Raw genomic sequence first — 21,729 nt, forward strand, 5'->3', positions numbered from 1 at the left:
AGTATAACGGAAATTTGTAGTCTTTGAAATTTAGAATGAAGTTTGGCTTAAATATACGTGTATTTGCCGCGGAATGGGCTCCGATGTTTGGGCTTCAATGTCTAGTTGGGGCATATCCATTACACTCTCATACCTACGTCATTGGCTGATTCCTAAAAAGTACCAACACAATTTTACACTTTCTTAACGACTAAAGTAAAAAGATTTGGGACTCAAGGAAACAAGAGCTAAAGCCTAAAGGATTGAAATTTTTCATCAACAAGATGGTTGTCCTTCTATGATCTGATAGTGATTTATATTTTGAAGGATGGTGTGACTTTGATTAGGCTAGTTGTTCACTTAGTAGATACAAGGAGATTGTTGATTGGTTTGTTTGTATACCGTATTTGCTTGGTTTTTCCTCCCGTGTCTTAGAAATCAAGAAATAACTCGTGATATTTAGATCACCGGTTGAACAAAGTACATCGTTTAATGGTCTATAAGATGTGAGTTTCAAATTAAAAAGTTGTCAAAGCATCTACTTGGAATTAAAGGGTGAGTTAGCGTTATATTGCTCAAAATTCAATGTTTTGTGAGAGAACGAAATATATTGAATCAAATTGTCATTTTGTGGGGGACACATAAAGATGAACACAAATAATCTATTATTTGTACACAAAGACGAAGAAGCATATGGCAGCTATTTTTACCAAAGCATTGGGAAATGCTCAATTTGAGTTTATTCTTCCCTGTTTTAGCATTCAATTAAAATATGAGAGAGAGAGAGAGAGAGAGAGAAGATTGAGATTTCGACACTAATTTGTCAATACCGTGACAATAAATAACTTTCTTGTTCTAATTGCAATGATGATCTACTGCAAACAAGCATTTGTATCTTACAAGATATAATCAAGCCCATTTTTTGCCCAGATGCATGTGTTATGAGCTTTTATTATTAGTCATATCAAATTATTAATCACATTTTTTTAAAGTCTCCATCTATTTCCCTCCATCCCTTACATTAGAAATGCTAAACTAAAAAAAAGAAATGCTTATTGCTATGATTTAATTTGTTCATATACATAGATTTATGCAATAATGTAGCTCACACAATAAATTAAATAGGACATAATGAATGTTCAAAAGCGAGGGTGAGGGCCGGAGTCCAAATACTACCTCTGATTTTTTTAAATTATAATTTTGGGGTATTATTTAAGAGATATAGAATATTATAAAGTTGCAAAAAAAAAAAAAAAAAAAAGGGAGTTATTCACTTCAGCATTGTAAAACATATGTGGTTCAATAAATAAACACATACACAATATTCCTATATATATTTACAATACCCAAAGCCCTAATGTGTTAGATTTGTCACTTATTGTTGCGCTAGTATATGGTGGAGAGAAGTATAAAATTATTTTTTGTATTTAGCTTTCAGTTTATGGTGGAGAGAATCATTATTTTTTATTTTAAGTTATTATTTTTTTTTAAATAAAAAACTAAAAATAGAAAACAAGAAAAAGGTGTTTCCACTTTTCTGTTGTTCTTTTTTATTTGATCTGTTTCTTTTATCACGCTTGCCAATGCACAAGTTTAACCATCAATAATTTTAATACTCTACAAGTAAAAATTATAAAAGTTATATATTGTGATAGTACTTATTTAGACGATTTTAACAAGATCCTACATGATTATGTTTTTCTTTACCTGAAATTCACAAAAGACGGTCAAAGGTGGGTTGGTGAATAGTGTAAAAGTCAAAGCGGGTCAAGTAAAAAAGAACAGATGAAGTATATCGTATGATTTAAAAAGACAAAAAACCACAGTAATGCCAAAACGAACCCTTGGTGAATCGTGTAAAAAATAGAAATCATTAGTTTATACGGAACATGTCAAAAAATTATTCGAAATTGTAGTTCCATAATCCACACAAAATATTTATTATTATGTTGTTATCTAAAAAGCCACCTCTTTAAATTTTTTTGATTGGAAAAGATAATCAAGTTGATGAACATTTAACATGGAAATAAATGTAATTGGCCTTTTAAAGTCATTAGCTCAACTCCAATGATATAAATCATTAACCTACCTTGATCATAATCATTATTAAGCACTATTGCGGTGATTTTGACCTGGCTTGATTGATTAACATGCAATTACATGCACTTTACAAATTACAAATCTTTGTTGATTTTGGGGAATTAATTAGTTGAATTGCACTCATCACCTAAATCATGTCATTTGCTAGCATTGGATGCAGATAGTAGATCGGATTTTAATTCCGTTCTACCCAATTTAATTTTTACGGTCTATTTTCTTCTACTCACTTTTATTTTAAGGAAAAAGATATATGCAATACTTAGGGCTGCATATAAGAAGCTAAAAGTAGAAAAAATTGACAATAAATAAACATTTCTTACACCAACTTTCTCGTGAATGGTCGATAAATTCCCAACTTAATTCTTAAAAATGAAGTATATTAAGGGTTGCATATATATATATATATATATATATATATATATATAGGGGGAGGCTCTCGTGAGAATTTTTCTTATGTGAGAACACTCTTTATGTTCTAAATTTTTACTCGTATGTTCTAAATTTTAAATCTAATGTTCTAAACTTTTCCTTAGGTGTTCTAAATTAATCAAATGTTCTAATTTATTACTCACATGTTCTAAACCATAAATTAGTTAAGTTTAATATCATAAATTTTAAATAACTTGTTCCAATATTTTAACTTATATGTTCTAAATTTTAAAATGTGTGTTCTAAGATTTTTAATTATATGTTCCAGATTTTAAAGCGTATGTTCTATTTTTTTTACTCATATGTTCTAAATTTTTTACTCACACTTTCTGTATTCTATATCAGTTTGTTCTAAATTTTTATTCACATATTCATAATCTTAAATCAGATGTTCTAAATTTTACTCATATGTTTAAAATTTCATTAAGCATATTTTATAAATTTTTAATCACTTGTCATAATTCTTAAATCAAATGTTCTAAACATATTACTCACATAGATGTTCTAAATTATTATTAGATGTTCTAAATTTTAATTTCAGACACATGTTCTAAAATTTTATTCGTATGTTCTAAACTTTTACTCACATGTTCTAAATTTAAAATCAATTCTCATATAAGTATGAATTCTCACATATGAACCTATTCTCACCGGATCCCTCCCCTATATATATATATTACCCTTATTTTATTTACTTAATTCGCTAATCTCTTTTATGATTTTTTTTTTATTTATTTTTTTTACATCAGCATAATAGACTTATAAAAAAAATTACAAACTATGGAGTAGGTTTGATAAACTACTGAAAGAAGCTACCTTAATATTAGTCTCTCTTTCTAAACAATTAAAATCTCCTCCTTCTATCTAAAATCAAACCCCCTCGTCTGTTTTCCCCTGCAGGCGGCATCCAGAGCAACGCTGACGAGCATCCTTATAGATCCAAGGCCTAGAGTAAGGTTCTTGGTGTTCCCAGGGGTGACGAGTTTTTCAAACATGGCACTTTAGTTTAGCCGCTTTCTCGCCGGTGTTTTCTATCGCAACAACCGTCATTAATAAATTCACCGATAAAGGTAAAGGTTAGGGTTAGGGTTTCTTGTTTGATTTAGGTTTGGTTGTCACGTATTTGGGGCTTTAATTTCAAAGCTAACTTTGTCGCCGCCGTGTGTGGTTTCTCGTGAATCGAAGTACACGGTAAAGGTAAAGACTTAGTTAGGGTTTCTTGTTTGGACTTTTAATATTTCTCTTTTTCAGCCTTCCTCCGTTTTAAGCTCCTTTGTGTTTAGTTTGTTTATTTTCAATTTGGTGGAGTTTGATAAGTTGGTTGTTCTTCGATGCTCTTGTCGTTGTTTTATTTGGGGCTAGTTAGGTTTTATTATGCGGTGTAACATGGTTTTAGGGGAGCTAAGGGGATGTATTAATACCTCCTCTTACAGTGTCTTGGTGCTCGGGTTCGAGTATTTGTGGGGACTACCATTTATTGTAGTTTGTTTAGGTTCCTTAGAATTGGTCTTGGCTTGTTGTTTGTATGTTGTTAATTCTTTTGATATCTACGGTCAAGATAGTATTCAAAGGTTATCCCTTGGTAACCTTTATTTCACTTTATTAGCAATGGGTTTTCAATTTTTTGCTTTGAAAAACTTTTATCTTAGCCATTAAGTTTCATTTGGGGATTTTCAGTTTGGTACGGTGATGGTTTTTTTCTTAGAGAAGAGGTCAAAGGTACCCACAGTTAAGGTTACCGAGTCACCTTCAAAAGTGACTTTGAGTGTGTTGCCAAGCCTAGGTCGTCTGTTGTTCCTACCCCTGTTGCCTAATGCTAAGGACTAGTGGTGTCTTTTTGAGCTTGTGTTATTGTTAACAACCAACAACTGTATGTTCTATGCTCTTCCTTCCATTCTCCAAGATCAAAGGTATATGAGATGTAAAGATAACAATGGTAACATTGGGTATCTCCTGAACAGTGGCGGATCCAGGATTTTCAATTCCGGGGGACAAAATGCTTAACTTACAAAAAGCTTAACAAAAAATAAAAACAAAAAAAAACTCAAACACACAAATTGGTTAATACTTAATATTAAAATTTCAAAATAAAAAACATACTTAGTCATACAATTCAAATGATGAAAAAAATTACATAAACATTACACTTTCATCCTTCGAGTCTTCATATTTTGGAAGCGATCAACAATTTTTTCATCGGAAACTCTTAGGAAGACATCCTTCTCAATAAAAGTGACCAAACAATCATTCATAAGTTGATCACCCATGCTATTTCGCAACTTATTTTTGACGCATATCATTGCGGAAAATACTCTTTCAACACTTGCCGTGGCAACCGGAAGAATCAACATCAACTTGATAAGCAAATGAATAAGAGGAAAAGTCTTATGCTTATTAGTTTTAACAAGCATCATAGAAAGAGAGTTAAGGTCATTTAAACCTTGAAATCTATCATTACCCCTATTATATGAATCCCCGCTTTCTTCATGTCCACGAAATGCCAAACCTTGCCCCAAAAGAAACCTTAAACAAGTTAAAGATGCATTCAAGCGGATAAAATATTCACTTTTAATCACCTCACTTGCGTTGTCAAACACATTCAAGATTGATTTTTTTTTTCCATCTCTTAAATTTACATATTTCTCATAAGCAAGATTATGAGCACTGTTAATTCCACCAACATGCTTCTCAAATCTTTCCGGTTTATTCCATGCCCTAAACCCTCCATCAACAAATGCATCACCCCCCGAATAACTATCAACTTCATTCTTGAACAAGTAACATACAAAACAAAATGCAGCATCTTTTTCAATACTATACTCAAGCCAATCCCATTTCTTGAACCAATGAACACTAAAGCGACGTAAACTAGACACTTGTCTTTGAGGAAAGTCACGAGTTTTTGGTTGGCAAGGTTTTTTAAGAATATAACCCCTCCTAACTGCATTTCGTTCATTTGCGGGGTAATCCATTATGTTTATTCTTTTTCCCGGATCATGAGGAAGAAGTTCAACATCGTATACCAAATTTTCCTCCAATGGTACATTACAAGTACTTGAACCACCCATTTCCATATCATCTTCTTGACTTTGAGGGGGGCTTAATGAAGGGGAGTTATTGGACTCATTTTCATGGAGTTTCTTTCTTTTAGACAAGAATTGTCGAAGATCGGGTTGTTTTCTAGTAGCCTTGGATTTGTTTGAATTAGGTGAATCATTTGACATTCCCTAATTACATTAAAAAATATATATCAATTATTCAATTTCGGAATTTCCACAATTCACATCATTGCATAAATGCATACTATAAAACCTAACATTAAAATTGCAATTAAAATTAAAATTCAACAAATATTGCAATTAAAATTAAAATTATTCAACAAAAATCTGGAAATTAGGGTTAACAATTGGTGAATTGGGGATTTCAAATTAACAAATTGGGAATTTCGAAATTCGAATTAGGGTTAGCAACTTAGCAAGACATACCATAAGTTTAGCAGCGACTCAGCGAGTGGTGAGGAACCCAGAGGCCAAGGCGGACAGGCGGTGGTCGGTGGAGCAGCGAGCCAGTGACGCCTGACGCACTAACGCACGCGCCTGCAGCGAAGACTGAAGATGGAGCACACCCGCACAGGAGCAGCGACGCACCACGCACGCACGAAGCCTCGACGGTCGCCGGTTGGTGGAATGGTGGAGCAGCGACGCAGTGGACTAGTGGTAATGGCGAATTGGAGTGAAGATTGAAATGGAGCAGCGTTGTGCGATTTGTTTTGCTTTTTTTTTAAATTTTTTTTTTAAATTGGGGGGACAGCTGTCCCCCCATGTCACTTAATTGGGTCCGCCCCTGCTCTTGAAACATGTTCGAAGGCAAATTTTTGTTTCAAGCCGACTGTTTCTTACAAGTTAAGGATGATGTTATATAGTTTTATATGTAATAGTTGTACCATTGGAGCTAGTAAAGCTCTTTTATGATTTCATCCTAAAATATATTACATTTTTCACATTTACTTTCTTACTATTTTTTTTTATTTATTTTTTTATTTTTTTTTTAAACACAAAGTCATCTAATTATTACATACAATTTCTCTTACTTTATTATTGGTAGTACCAGCATCATCATATTTGTGCGTTGCATGTTGATAATTTATCAATTTTCAACGCACACCCATCATCATTATTCCCATAGTTTTCACGATTCTCTCGATTTAAGTTGGGGCCAAATGTACACATATAGCTATCTTTAATTTAAATTCCATGCAAAATTGTTTTAGACTTTTAGTTGACCCTTAGTTTGATTCACATTATTAACTAAAAAGTGTAATTAATTCTCTAATATATTGGGATAGTCTTATACTCTTATGTCGTTATATTGAAGTGTATCCTATATTAATTTATGTTAGGCGTAGTGCTCAGCGTATATCAACTATAGTGAGTAGTGATTGAACATTATTATTGTATTACCTATTAATAAATTATTGATTAAAAGCTAAAAGAAAAAACGCTGTATATATAATATTAGGAAAAAAAAAGGATGAGATAGAAAAAAAAAACCGAGAAAATTTAAAGTCAAACTTTGACAACTATTTTGACTACCTATTATCTTTCGTATTTGTAATTGACGGGGTAATTGGTTAAACTTAAACACCTAGTGATTAATTATGTAATTCGTTAAGTCCATAAAATTACTATTCTACATTCCTTATATATGAATTGAATGGTTTGAAACAAAAATACACTTTATTAATATTCAATATGTCGATCTCTAAATAAAACCTCATTTTTCTCAAAATTTATTGTCCATGTCATAACGAAAAGCCTTATTTCTTACGAGTATATGTATATAAAATCAACTAACTTTTTGTTTCACTTTTAATCAACAAGACTAATCTACCTCCATTAATTTATTTTTCTTACATCACCGATAAACAATAGACTATTATCACTATTTATCCACAATACCGTATTCTAATTCATTTTCTACTATATATGCGGTAAGAAATAAATCTTTTAAAAAAAGAAAATAAAACGTTTATTTAGGAACAAAGAGAGTAATGAGTTTTACTCCATACCCTTATAATTAACTAAAGAATTGTTAGGGCATGTTATGATTTACTGAATTGAACTGAATTATTTATGAGAGAAGGAAATTAAAAGTTGAACTGAATTGTTTGTGAGAAAAGGAAATTAGGAATTGAGCTGAACTGAAGTGAAGTGAGGTGAAGTGAAATGAACTGGACTAATTGGAACTGAACTGAACTGAACTAAAAATTAAGTTGAAGAGAACAAATCCTTACCAACTTGTAACAATGAAAATTAAGATTTTTGTGGTACACTCATAGTCTCATATACACTAGAATTATTGTATGGAAAAATGTTTTCCCTCCTTTTTATACATTATTCAAATTTTATGATAATTCATTGCTCCTCATATAGATATTTTTTTTTTTTGATGCAAAGGTGGGTAAAGGAACCCGAATCCTCATATAGATATTAAATGAATGTCGTAAATACTACTCGTAATAGATCTCGGGGAGTCCTTATTGTTGTTGTATCCAAATCTAATTCATAATATTTGATGTGGCCAAAAAACAAGGGTACACAGAATCTAGCTACCAAAAAATGTAATCCCATTGTCGTGGATGCCCTAACGTTATTTTCAAAGTATTTATTAGTATTGCATTTATGTGTAAAATAAATGATTAACGCATTATACATCTCTTTTGGTTTCGTAAAGTTAATATAAATTGAAAATATTAAGTCTAATCAAACAACACCAATTAATGTAGTATTAATTTAGAAAATGCATTAAAACATTTACGTGCAACACTAAAGGTTGTATACTCGTATTTGTTTACTCTATTTTTTTTTTCTTTTAAATGCAACACAATACCACCTACTCTGATCTATACCAATTTGATTAGGTTAATGTGTGCACATTAATTAAAAAGTATAATCCTTCCGCTTTATATTGATCTTCTTGCTTAGAGTATTATTATTTTGTGACAAAAGTCATTAATAAATTTATATTATTTCAAATTATTCTATAAAACTCACCTTTTACTCTATAATATAATTAAGTACTTATGTTATTTTAACTAAGAATTTGAGACTAGCAACATATATGCATAGTATCAATTTGATTATTATATTACTCCCTCCATTCATAAATGTATATATTCAGATATCTAATTTTATAATTTTATTAGACATGTCATTTCTTCAAATATATATACTCCATGGATAATAATAAATTTTCCTTTCACCGCATTATACTTTACTCATTTTGATTTACATTTTATATATGTTTCAATTATAATTCTCTTGCCGTAATATTTTGCACAACGAATAAGAGTTCAATTTTTATTAGGGTTAGTTTCTCTATCTATTTATTACTCCGTAACAATATATTATTCTAATAAATCCAATTATTTTTCAATCCACTATATGTTACGGAGTACATGCTTTTCATCGTTTTATTGGATGGGATGCTAGATAATTAATGTCATATCACACCATTACGGGGACACACATAATAATAAAGAGAACAAATCAAAGGCTTGCAATTAAGGATTTAGAAATACAATAAACTTCTTTCTACTTTGTAAATTGGGTAAAGGCTATACATACAATTTGTAGAAAACTTTAGTAATCCGTATTAAACGATCTTATAATAACTTAATTATTTATTAGGAGTAACAATTTGTAATGATATTTTTCATTTGAATAGATATTTTCTTAATTCTAAGAGGACGTTTTGACATTTGTCATTCCATCATAATGTGAAACAACTATAGCTTGGTCTTAATTAAGACTTGTTCATTGCAAATACCTATAGTATTTAATAGAGTACGAAATATGAGAATAGTTAGCATTCCATCTCTCCTAATACTGTAGAAGAAATTGCTAGCTAACTTTTTTTATGGAAATTTGCTAGCTAACTTAGCAATTAAGTTTTTGAGAGTTATATCATACCTACATTTTCTGATACACATCAATACTCCCTCCATCCTTTGGTGTATGTTACGTTTAATTTCAAAATTCAAAGTTAAGTTTAAGATATATAATCACATATTAACAATTAATCTACAATAAGGAAAAAAAAATAGTCAGTAAATCTTTTTAGATTCATTGTGTTTTTATAATATCTGATCCACTAGTATTTTTTTTTTCTTTTCAAAATTTTACAAACACATAATTAAAGAGATTACCATCAAACTTGTGGTAAACATTAAGGAATAAAGAGAGTATACATAACACTCTCCTTAATAAAACATTGCATAATCCTCACCAACAAAAAAAAAAAAAAAAAATATCCTAAATTACAAATTCTAATTTTATACAGTACTATTAGTAGAGTGGATACTTTGGTGCTTACTCATTGCACTATCACAGCAGAAAAACACAGAATTTATAAAAGATTGAGAAGGTTTTTCTTTCTCCAAAATTTTAAACTAAATAAATTAAAAAAAAAAAAAAATTCAAAGAGCCCATGTGTGCAGGAATCTAGGCAAAAATCAATCAAAAAATTCCCCAAAAAAAAAGATTAAATTAATTTAAAAAATTAAATAAAAATAAATTTCCTTTTGCATTAACTTCCTCATTTAATGTCTTCACCTACACCCCCTGCCCGTTTTGAGAACCTGCATTGCTCTCTTCTCATTTATTACTCAACTTTCTCTCTCTATTTTCTCTCTCTTCCTTCTTCTTCTCTCTCACTTCTTCTGTGGCAGCAAATTCATTCCTCTCTTTCATTCTTGTGAATTCTTTCCCAGCAACCCCTGTTAGTAGTACACAAGTTAGGTGCAAAATTTACCCTTTTCTTGGTAAATTTATGGTGCATTGATCATCATGAATTGCTCAACTTATCAAGACTCCATTAAAGTTCTGTTTTTTACACTTTTTGATCCAAAAAGGTGAAAACTTTCTTCAATCCACTTTGCAAAATCCAATCTTTCTGAGTTGCACTGTCATATTTTACCCATTTGAGTGTTAAATAGGGTAAAAATGAGGTTTTGAATCTGGGTTTTGCCAATGTTTTACCATTTGAGCTTCAGAAATGTGGAAGAAAGGAAGAATTTTTACTGGGGTTTTTCTGCACCTGAGGTAAAAATACTTCTCTGCTGCTAAATTTAGGAAATGGGTTTGTTGTTTATGTTGCTTAGGAGACAAGATTGATAATGGGGTTTTTGGCTTCCGAATGCATAATTTTTGTGACCTAGTTTTGTTGTATGATGGAACCCACCAGGTGTTTGATAATAAGTTTGAGTTCATGGGTATTGAAATTTGTAGCAAAGTTTTTGGTGTTTGCTATAGTTTATTCAGATTTCTGGTGTTTGGTTTCTGGTTTAGGTTCAATGTCTTCTATAGCTGTTTCATATGGTGAGAATGGTCCTGTTTTTTGTGGGTTGAAATCAGATGGGTCCAATTCTGCAACCTGTTATGGTGCAAATAATGCTATAATTTATGGAACTCCAACACATCTCAGTTTCCTTGGTTTAACTGGGGGTGATGGGTTTGTTTGTGGACTTCTGATGGACTCATATCAGCCTTATTGTTGGGGGAACAGTGGGTTTGTTAGAATTGGTGTTCCTCAACCCATGAAACCGGGTGCTCGATATGTCGAAATTAGTGCAGGTGATAACCATTTGTGTGGTTTAAGGACACCCTTGACAGGAGTTCTTAGGAACACTTCTTTGGTTGATTGTTGGGGTTATAACATGACTAAGAATTATGTTTTTGGTGGGCAAATTAAGTCCATTTCTTCTGGTTCTGAATTCAATTGTGGTTTGTTTGCTGAAAATAGAACTGTATTCTGTTGGGGTGATGAGACTAGCAGTCGAGTGATTAGCCTGCTTCCTAAGAATTTGAGGTTTCAGATGATTGCAGCTGGTGGATATCATGTTTGTGGCATTCTGGAAGGAGTGGATTCTAGGGCTTCTTGTTGGGGAAGTAGTGGTAGCATTGAAGAAGAGATCGCGGCTGGTTATACAGGAAATGGCAATGTGAATATTCCTCCAAAAGATTCAATGCTTTCCATTATTGGGGGAAAATTCCAAGCCTGTGGAATTAGGGGGTTAGATCGTGGGGTGGTTTGTTGGGGTTTTATGATGCATCAAGCTACTAAACCTCCCAAGAAGGCCAAGGTTTACACCATTGCTGCTGGAGACTATTTTGCTTGCGGAATACTAATTGAAAAGTCTTTATCGCCTATGTGTTGGGGATTCGGGTTTCCTGCCACTGTTCCATTCGCGGCCACTCCTGGAAGATGCCAGTCTGAGCCATGCAATGATGGTTATTATGAATTTAAACAAGGCCAAGCAACCTGCAGAAACCCGAATACTCATATATGTCTGCCTTGTTTGAATAATTGTCCCAAGGATATGTATCTCAAAGGTGGATGTTCTCAACAATTTGACATGAAGTCATGTGCATATAACTGTTCAAGTTGTGTGTCGTCTGATTGCATTTCAAATTGTTCCGCCAGTGCTAGTTCAGGTAGTTTTGGTGGGAAGAAAAATGTGAAGTTTTGGGCAATTCAGATTCCAATCATAGTTGCAGAGGTGGTTTTTGCTCTCTTCTTGGCTATAGTAGTGTCTTTATTGGCAATTCTATATGTTCGATACAAGCTTCGAAACTGTCAATGCTCAGCAAGCAGGGTTTGGAATTCGAAGAAAAATGGAGGAAACAATGGATCTTCTAGAGATAACCCGAAGATAAGGCCTGACGTGGAGGAGCTGAAGATCAGAAGAGCTAAAGTTTTCTCCTATGAAGAGCTTGAAAAGGCCACCAGTGGATTCAAAGAGGAGTCGATAGTGGGTAGAGGAAGTTTCTCATGCGTGTTCAAAGGAGTCTTGAAGGATGGAACAGTAGTAGCTGTTAAGAGGGCTATAATGACTTCTGACCAAAAGAAGAACTCAAAAGAGTTTCACACGGAACTTGATTTGTTGTCTAGATTAAACCATGCTCATCTTCTCAATCTGCTAGGATACTGCGAAGAAGGAGGAGAAAGGCTCTTGGTTTATGAGTACATGGCTCATGGGTCATTACACCAACACCTCCATGGGAAAGACAAGTCACTGAAGGAGCAATTAGATTGGGTTCGCAGAGTCACCATAGCTGTTCAAGCATCACGAGGAATCGAATACTTGCATGGTTATGCTTGTCCTCCTGTGATACACCGGGACATAAAATCTTCAAACATTCTCATCGATGAAGAGCACAATGCACGAGTGGCTGATTTTGGACTCTCTCTCCTCGGCCCTGTAGACAGCAGTTCCCCCTTAGCTGAGCTACCAGCTGGAACTCTGGGGTACCTTGACCCCGAGTACTACAGACTTCACTACCTAACAACTAAATCTGATGTGTATAGCTTTGGTGTTCTGCTCTTGGAAATACTCAGTGGTAGAAAGGCCATAGATATGCAGTTTGAAGAAGGAAATATAGTTGAATGGGCAGTTCCTTTGATTAAAGCAGGAGATATATCAGCTCTTTTAGATCCCATTTTGAAACCTCCCTCAGAAATTGAAGCACTCAGAAGAATAGCGAATGTAGCTTGTAAATGTGTGAGAATGAGAGGGAAAGATAGACCGTCAATGGACAAAGTCACGACAGCTTTAGAACGAGCCCTTGCTCTTCTTATGGGCACCCCTTGTAGCGAGCAGCCTATTCTACCAACAGAGGTAGTTTTAGGAAGCAGCAGAATGCATAAGAAAACATCTCAAAGATCTTCAAACCCTTCAGAAACCGATATAGGGTCAGCTGAGGATCAAAGGTTTGAGTTTAGAGCTCCTTCATGGATTACATTTCCCAGTGTCACTTCCTCTCAGAGAAGAAAATCTTCTGTTTCTGAAGCTGATGTTGAAAATGCAAAGAATCCCGAGGCCAAAACAATAGGCAGCGGAAGAAATGGTGCTGAGGGATTAAATAGTTTGGAAGAAGAAATTGGTCCTGCTTCTCCACAAGAAAGTTTGTTCCTGAAACATAATTTCTAGGATTGATGATTATATATGCAAAACACCAGATTTAGGGGAGAGTTTGGTTAATTGTTTTCGCATAACTATCATGATTTAATCCAATTTTTTAAAAAAATGTAAAGAAGAGTGAGGAAGCCTAATGTAATTTTTTTAGAGAAAAAAAAAAATGTTACCTTTAGATTTCATAAATGCATGCCCTACTAGCAGATTCAACTGTAGTATTGAGCATTTGAGCCCACCAGCTATCACCTGCATTATTCACTTCCCAAACTGATAGGAAACTTAGTTTAAATTACTCCTATCTCACCTTAATTTTTTTTCCCTTTATAGGATAGATCTACTGACATTAATTTATGGATTTAATGTAGGGCACTATGATGTTTTTGATTAGTTAAGCAGCTCAATACACCGATATGAGCTGCATTTTATGCATCTGTTGCAAGTTAATCTGATTCAGGTTTGTGTACAGAAATAATAATAAAAATTCTTAATGATCAAATAGCAACTTTATATATTTATAATCTTTAATGCAATTACTTCTCTATTATCTGCCAGATAAAAGTTCATACTTAGTATTAAACTTGCTAGTGAAAAAGAGTAAGATGTTTAGAGAAAATTAGTAAATTAAACTAGCCCTTAAGATATACGAGTATTTGAATTAGAGGGGAGATCAAAGAAAATGCAAGTAAAAATAGCATGAAAATTCTACTGGCCTATGTTTCATAAACAGCCTTTATGATGCAACAACTTTGCAAAGAAAGCAACCAATAAAGAATTCTGGATTCCCCAGCATTCCCAATCTCTCATACAAGCAAAACTCTCTTCTGACTTGTACAAACTCGCAAAGTAGTTCAGAGTGTACATTACAAGCATGTTAATTAGCAGCTGCTTATGATGCTGCAAGTCCATAGTTATGCCGGATTGCTGGTTGATGTTGTAATTTTCTGCAACTCAACTCACCCATACAACTTTTTCCCTCCGCAACAAACATGGTCTTTGCAGTGATTATTGCTTATCACTGAACCAACCCAAACAGTTTGTCATTGAACTCAGTCGAAAGTTTCAGTCTTCCTTGATCTTTTCTCAGATATAAGAAATCTGTGCCAATGACATTATCAATTGAGGCAAACAGTCATGATATCATCCATATGGTAGTTGTAGGTTCTGCTACCCAGCCATTGATTACTTAGAATTAGCATTCCCATGCCCTGAGAACGACAAGCGTGACAATCTGGAAAAAATTGATGTTGGACTTCCCCTGTTAGCCATTGTCTTCTTAATCTGAACTTCACTATCAGGATCACGCCAGAACTTAATAACATGAAGACTCTCTTCCTCTGTCGACCTTTGAACTATAATCTTCGATGCATACCCTTTCTTCCTCATCAACCCACACAACTCTGAAGGCTTATTAGCAGCAAGAGTAAGCATATACAACCAACCCTTCTCAGACAAAAGCTTATCAGCAACAGGCAATATCCTATCAATCACACTCCTCCCATCCTCTCCCCCCGCCCACGCAGCAACAATCCCACCAGCCCCGACTTCATCCTCAGGGGTTGGAACATAAGGGGGGTTCACAACCACCACATCCACCAACCCCGAAAGGCGATCCTCCAACGCTGAGGCAATATCCATGTTCATAACCTCGGCGTGAACCCCATGAGCCTTTAATGTTGCCGAGGTTACCTCAACCGCATCCGGGTTAATATCAGTTGCAAAACAATGTACACTACTATTAGTATCTTGCTCCAAAATTAAGGCTAAAGATGTGATCACATAACCACTACCACATCCTATTTCTAAACACATTTTTGGTTCAAGTTGTAGCAAATTCATTCGATCAGCTAAAAGAGCATCTACAAGAGCAAATGAATCATCACACGGTTCATAAACTTCTGGGTGAGAAGCAACAAGACGAATATCGGCGATTTTCGGAGTCATGATCAAAAATTAATTTCACCTGCTAATGAACAAAATACAGAATTTTTCGGATCATAATCACAAATTAACAGAGGTTCATAGCTTCATTCTAAATTAAATCAACAACAAAACGATTCAACAAAAAATCGGCAATGTTTAATAACTTCCGAAATCAGCATATAAATCAAAAATTAAAATGCAATTCAAGAGCAATTAATTACCTTCAGAAGTGAATTGGATGATGAAAATGTTGCAGATGGTAGTTGAATTCAGCGAAAATCAAAAGGCCCAAATTAAATTAGGGTTGCAAGTTGAGAAAAATTACAGGAAATTGAAAGTTATTTAAACCCTAATTTTTTTTTCCAGTTACATATGCTGTATTGTCGAGCCAGGATAGACTGATAGCAAAAAGAGGGTGTGATGGTTACTGGCTAGGTTTTTAAAAGTCTTTTAACCACTTAGGTTGTGAAGTCAGCAATAATATAATAATGCCACGGATCGAACTTTTTAGTCGAACTTTATAAGTAGATCTTATTTTCGAGAATATGATATACGACAACATGGTTTAATACGTTCTTTTTATTTTTCGTACGTGATCTTATTTCCGAACTTTGGCCAATCGAAAATAATACTTACTCAACAATTATAAAATGAATATATTATACGGAGTACACGGCAACACGATTTAATCAAATACGTGCTATTTATATTACTTGCACGTGCTCTTATTCATGTTTTTACTCGGGGGTGATCTTATTCTCGAACTTTGGCCAATCGGAAATAATCTTTACTCAACAATTATTTTCGATTTAAAATTCAATGATTTCTAGATAGGGAGTACTAATCATCATCAAAATTTTAAAATTAAGAAGGAAAAAAAAAAGGCCAAAAAAACAAAAATGGAAAAATGCCCTCACGCAGGATCGAACTACGGACCTTCAGTTTACAAGACTGACGCTCTACCACTGAGCTATAAGGGCTTAGATGTTAAAGTAGAGGTTTTGGATGAATTATACATAAACCAAAATCTGTTCAATGCATTTCTTTGGTTTTTTCTCTTTCTATGTTTCTATACAGCAGTATTAGGTCTTCTTTGATATGCATTATTGATTTATTGGTCTAGAAACTATGATAATAATCATAAGAATATATTCAAAAATGCGCCTAGTTTATGCAACCAATGTGTCAATGTGAATATCTGAAGAGTATACATCAAACCTTGGTTGTAGTCTTTGTTTTGTAAGTAAATCAACATGTTACGCTATTCAAATTAGCGCGACTTAATAAGAATTAGTAAAATGGAACTATATTACAAATATACCATTGAAGGAACTATTTTTAATAAGAGATGGAGAAAATTCTTGATACAAATAACTATGCTTACTGTTGCTGAAAGTAAGGAGTTGGAATCAGACTAGCGAAAATAATGAAACCATGCAGATAGTAACTGTTGGTTTAAGGCATGTCAGACATTATCTCTTTCAGAATCAAAAGCGATTTGGCAAGAACTTGATGAGAAATATATTTCTATCTGGGATTATAAACAGCCCTGTACCAAAATGAACACCAAGGTGGGTGTTACCCTTTACAAATGTACAGCTTGAGCAAAAACCATCTAATTACTTCAAAAAGATACCAACTTCAGCAAAATATCCTAAAATACCCAAAAGGATAATATTTACAAATTGGGGGACTTGAGATAATTTAAGCAAAAAACTTCAACTATCCTACAATAAACAGAATCAGGGAATGGTTTTAGGATGGAGAGTGAATAATACTTTTGTACTGTACTCGGCAGAAGATGGAGTACCAAAATGTGGCTAATCAGAGACATGACCTGAGAAATTAGTGTCCAAACCAGTACGATTTACAGTAGGCCTAATACTGCTGTAGGGCATTTTTGAAGTATTAGTGTCATGCAAGCCAAATTGTGAGAATTTTGGCGAAGGTGGATGCAATGTGTTCATGCTGGAAGCCATAGGAATAGATACATTCGAAAAGATGGAATTCTGAACAATGTCTGTACGAAGACACTTTTCTAGGCTACATCTTTGTAGCAACTGAGTTTGGGCAGTTGTGGGGCAAGCTGCCCGTTTCTTCATGCTGTTGGAATCTACATGAGGAGTTGTTGCAGTAAACTTTTTTTTCTCAACCTTATCTTTTTCCAGGTTTAAGGATTTTCTTTCTTCCTTCTGTAGCTCAAGTTGCCGAATGCGCTGTTGAAGGTCAATGGGTGAGTACTCAGAATCCAACTTGAAATCGAAAATGCATCTGATTACACTTTGTAGTGCACGTATTTGTTTGTTTGCACACTTGTTCTGTGCCTTAACTGAATTATTGGAGTTCTGGCAGGTCTTCAATGCAGCTTCATATGTGTAATCCAAGTATGCTTTCAGTAGAGGGTCCGGAGGGAATTTATCAGCCAGATTAAATGCACATATAAAGCGAACAGCCTCAAGCCACTTATTCTCCTTAATAAGAGATCTGATAAAATCTGTACAACAACAATTACAACCCACAAAATTGATTAAACAGGTTGCTGAAAAATATTATCATGCAGATAGAATTTTGACAGTTATATGGAATGCTAGCTAGGTACAGGTACAGGAAAAAAATCAATTCTCATTATAACATGCAAGTCCCAGCACTGGTTGGCAATAAAAAAGAAGAGAACTATAGCTATGGCAATTGTAAACATCAAAGTATAAAGGAGTTAGTATTGTTTAAGATCAATAAAGAGTGAGGGTCAAATTACCTGGAATCTTTGCTTCCAAACTCAAAGCACGACATAAACTAGGAATTTGTTCAAATTCATAAATATCATCTTTATCATAGAATGTTGCAAGGATTTCATCTGTTTGAAAGGAACTCGACAATTTGTAGGCAGCTAAGAACTTTAAAAAGCCAAAAACAAAGAAGGGCTTGGTACTCTCCTTCGCTAATCTAGCCTTCCAACGAGCTGCAAAGTTAATAATATCTTCTTTAAGCACAAAATTAATATGTGGTGAGAGTTGCATCAGCTGCTCTAACAAAACATTGCAACATGAAATGTTGGTGTTGCCCTGAAATTCATTCATTTCTAGATAGAAATCTTGCACTACATTAAAAACAAGCTTTGCAGGATCTGAAGCCCATCGAAGACAATCCATAACTTTCTCAGGGAATAACTTTAGATCCTTTACATGCTTGACTAAATATGACTTCAACCCATTTGCATCCATCCCCTTGCACAAAGTGCAAAGCTCAATGGAAGGGTCCGTGGATGGTGAAACAAACGCATTCTTCATAGGGGGAGTATATAGCTCATTTTTCTGAGCTTGTGATGCTACATTGCTCACTGTCAAGTGAAACATAAGTATTAGATAAACAATGATGCTCTAAAAAAGTAATAATATGTAAGAAAATCTAGCAATTATATCTCTAGCCAATTGATGAGATAGAACAAACAATGAAGAGATGAGTTAAGTAAATGGCACTTTCAGTTTTCAATATTGAATAACCAATAAGTATATTAGTCTAAGTTGATAAATAGGAGCACAACACCCAAAGAGATGATAACCTTATCTAATTTAAGCTGAAAATTTTGGGTATAGATAATATGAAAAGAAAAATTATATTCTTCCATACTTAAGTTGAGAGAATAAAGATTGGAAAGGAAGCTGCAATTCTCAAATACTTAACAAAAAACCCTAATAATCAAATTCAATGTATATAGTCTATAAATCCAACAAATTCCAAATTCTAACCATGTCAATATAAGATAATGAGCAAAATACACCAAGAAATTCATGCAATGCACCTAAATTATACTAGTAGTACAAAAAACATAATGTAATAAACACATACAAGTAGGAGTTCAAAGAGGAAAAAAATTCAATGGTTGGGAATTCACCTTCATACTTTTGCTGAAAACCAAGTTTAGAATGCAGTTTATTCACTACTCTGTGCTGGCCAACAACCTCACAAAGATTCCTGAGATCCTCCTTGTCGAAGTCCCACCACAGCCAATATGCAGCTACCAAAAGCAAGAATCCCATTACCACCATGCAATTCCCACTCTCTGCTCTCAATTTCTCCCTCCATACACAGGCCAACACCCTTGCCTCCTCTCTCACCGCCGTCTTGATTTCAGGCATCAGTTCCATTAACTGTTCCAACAAGAGTACACAACTACTCCTAACAACAATATCTTCATACTCCATACCATCCTTCTTCAAATGTGCCCGGAAAAACCCTTCCATGGCATCTAGTACCAATTTTGCAGGATCACTTGATAACTGAAGCGCACTCTGAACCTCTGCACTCATACAATTTTGCTCATTAATCCTACCGTTCAAGAACATTTGTAGAATTTTTCCATCCATCTCCTTGCACAAAGCGGAAAGATCAACAGAAGAGTCCATGGAAGGTGAAACAAATGCATTCTTTACAGGTGGAGTACACGTCTCTTTTTTCTGAGCTTGTGATGCCCTGTTGCTCACTAGCAAGTGAAACATAAGAATTAGAAAGACACTAATGCTCTAAATTGATTTTGTACAATCAATTTAGAAAATCTAGCATCTATATCACCAGCCAAACGATGAGAAGGAAACAATACAGAGGCTAGTTTACTTAAAGGCAATGTCAGTATTTATTTGCTAAATCGACTATCCAACATATATTTCTTACTTTCTTAGTATAAGCTAAAACATGGGAGTACATCATCCAAGTAGATGATAAGCTCGATTTACATGAATTGAGACGATATTTTGCAAATACTTAATTATCTTGAATATATTAACTTTAAGCTAGAAAACAGGTGTGACAGACAAAAAGTTAATCTGTCCCAATATCTAAAGAATCGCATATACTTTTCAATATCCTGATCCCTAACTTCAATGTCACTAGACTAACTACATTCAAATTATCTATAATGTCAGCAAACTTCCAACCATACTAAAATATGATTAGAGCAAAACACACCAAGAAAACCATGCATTTCACCAATTTGCACAAACTATTATGCAATAAATCAACAAGAGTTACAAAAACGATAGCTTTCAATGATCAAGAGCTCACCATGACACTTTTGAAGGATACAAAGTCTCGAATCTAATTCATCCACAACCCTGTGCGGCCGAACAACCTCACACAGACTCCCGAGATCATCCTTGTCGAAATCCCACCACAACCAATAAACCTCAACCAAAAGCAAAAACCCCAAAACCACCTTATAACTCCCGCTCTCCGCCCTCATTTTCTTCCTCCACACGCGTGCCAACGCCCTTGCCTCCTCTCTCACCGCCTTTTTAATTTCAGGCTTCAATTCCATCAACTGCTCCAACAAAAGTACACAACTACTCCTAACAACAATCCCATCATACTCCAACTTACCCTTCTTCAAATGGGGTGGGAAAAACCCTTCCATTGCATCTAACACAAGTTTTGAAGGATCACTAGATAATTTAATTGCACTCTTAACCTCATCACCCATAATTTCATGTTCATCAACCCTATCATTCAAAAACATTTGTAGGGTTTTTCCATCCATTGTAACAAAAAGCTTAATACTAGCATCTTCAGTACTAAATTCACCCCTAAATTCAATTGAAGGTTCAATTTTAACAACTACATTACCCGTTTCACTTACCTTCACTCCTAGGGTTTTGCATCGATCGCAGACGAAGTTTCCAGTGAAATTGAACTGCTTTTCTTTCAATTCGACTTCTTTTTGTCGATTTTCAATGGATTTCTGGATTGAATTGAGGTGTTCTTCTTTTGATTCGAGTTCTTTGTAACGATTTTTGAGTAAAGATTGGATTTTTCCCAAGGAATTTTGTAGGGTTCTCCATTGTTGTGAAAATTGTGATTGAAGAGCAAGAAAACTACTGTTAATTTGATGAATTTGGGATTCTGCAAGTTTAATTTCGGAAAACACTTGTTCAGAGGAAGCCATGATGATTGATAAAAAAGGAACTAAACCCAAGAACTTTGAGCCCTAATTTTTCCCTCCATTTTCCTCATTCTAATACTCCCTCCATTTTACTACTAGTAGAATGGTCCCACTCACTAAACCATGTCCAATATTTATGGGGTAACACTTATTTTTTTAAGACTTTACAAACATGCCCCTTTATAAAATACTTTGGTTTTTCAAGTGTCCAATAATGACATAACATGTATGTCAATGTTAAACTTTGATCAATAATATCTTTAATTAATATAAATTACAACAATTGAATATCTATAATCTATTCACTGAGACAATTCTAACAAGTACCAAAAAGGCAAAAAGACTAAATTTTATCTTATGTATAAATTACAAACGTTGATCAAAGTAAAATGAA

The 21,729-nt window shown here is 34.0% G+C and overlaps 3 protein-coding genes, 1 non-coding gene and 1 pseudogene across 4 annotated transcripts; 1 reads left to right on the top strand and 4 right to left on the bottom strand.

Moving 5' to 3' along the window:
• Positions 1-4,649: 4,649 nt before the first annotated feature.
• On the bottom strand, positions 4,650-5,732 carry LOC110689487. Its single transcript, XM_021866273.1, has one exon. The coding sequence runs from the start codon at positions 5,730-5,732 to the stop codon at positions 4,650-4,652; it is 1,083 nt and encodes a 360-aa protein (XP_021721965.1).
• Positions 5,733-10,136: 4,404 nt separating this feature from the next.
• On the top strand, positions 10,137-13,978 carry LOC110689250 (serine/threonine-protein kinase-like protein ACR4). Its single transcript, XM_021865987.1, has one exon. It carries the CDS (start codon positions 10,736-10,738, stop codon positions 13,496-13,498), a length of 2,763 nt encoding a protein of 920 aa, XP_021721679.1. The 5' UTR covers positions 10,137-10,735; the 3' UTR covers positions 13,499-13,978.
• A 194-nt stretch (positions 13,979-14,172) lies between these two features.
• Positions 14,173-15,846, bottom strand: LOC110689251 (annotated as a pseudogene).
• A 465-nt stretch (positions 15,847-16,311) lies between these two features.
• TRNAT-UGU lies at positions 16,312-16,383 on the bottom strand. The gene has a single exon. It is a non-coding gene; the product is annotated as a tRNA-Thr (tRNA).
• A 509-nt stretch (positions 16,384-16,892) lies between these two features.
• On the bottom strand, positions 16,893-21,451 carry LOC110689252 (FRIGIDA-like protein 5). The gene is made up of 4 exons (XM_021865989.1): positions 20,462-21,451; positions 19,296-19,883; positions 18,159-18,740; positions 16,893-17,897 (listed from the first exon to the last, which is right to left on the bottom strand). Exons 1-4 carry the CDS (start codon positions 21,336-21,338, stop codon positions 17,224-17,226), a joined length of 2,721 nt encoding a protein of 906 aa, XP_021721681.1. The 5' UTR covers positions 21,339-21,451; the 3' UTR covers positions 16,893-17,223.
• Between the last annotated feature and the right edge of the window lie 278 nt (positions 21,452-21,729).

Source organism: Chenopodium quinoa, unplaced genomic scaffold (assembly GCF_001683475.1).
Source record: "Chenopodium quinoa cultivar QQ74 unplaced genomic scaffold, ASM168347v1, whole genome shotgun sequence".
Taxonomy (NCBI): domain Eukaryota; kingdom Viridiplantae; phylum Streptophyta; class Magnoliopsida; order Caryophyllales; family Amaranthaceae; genus Chenopodium; species Chenopodium quinoa.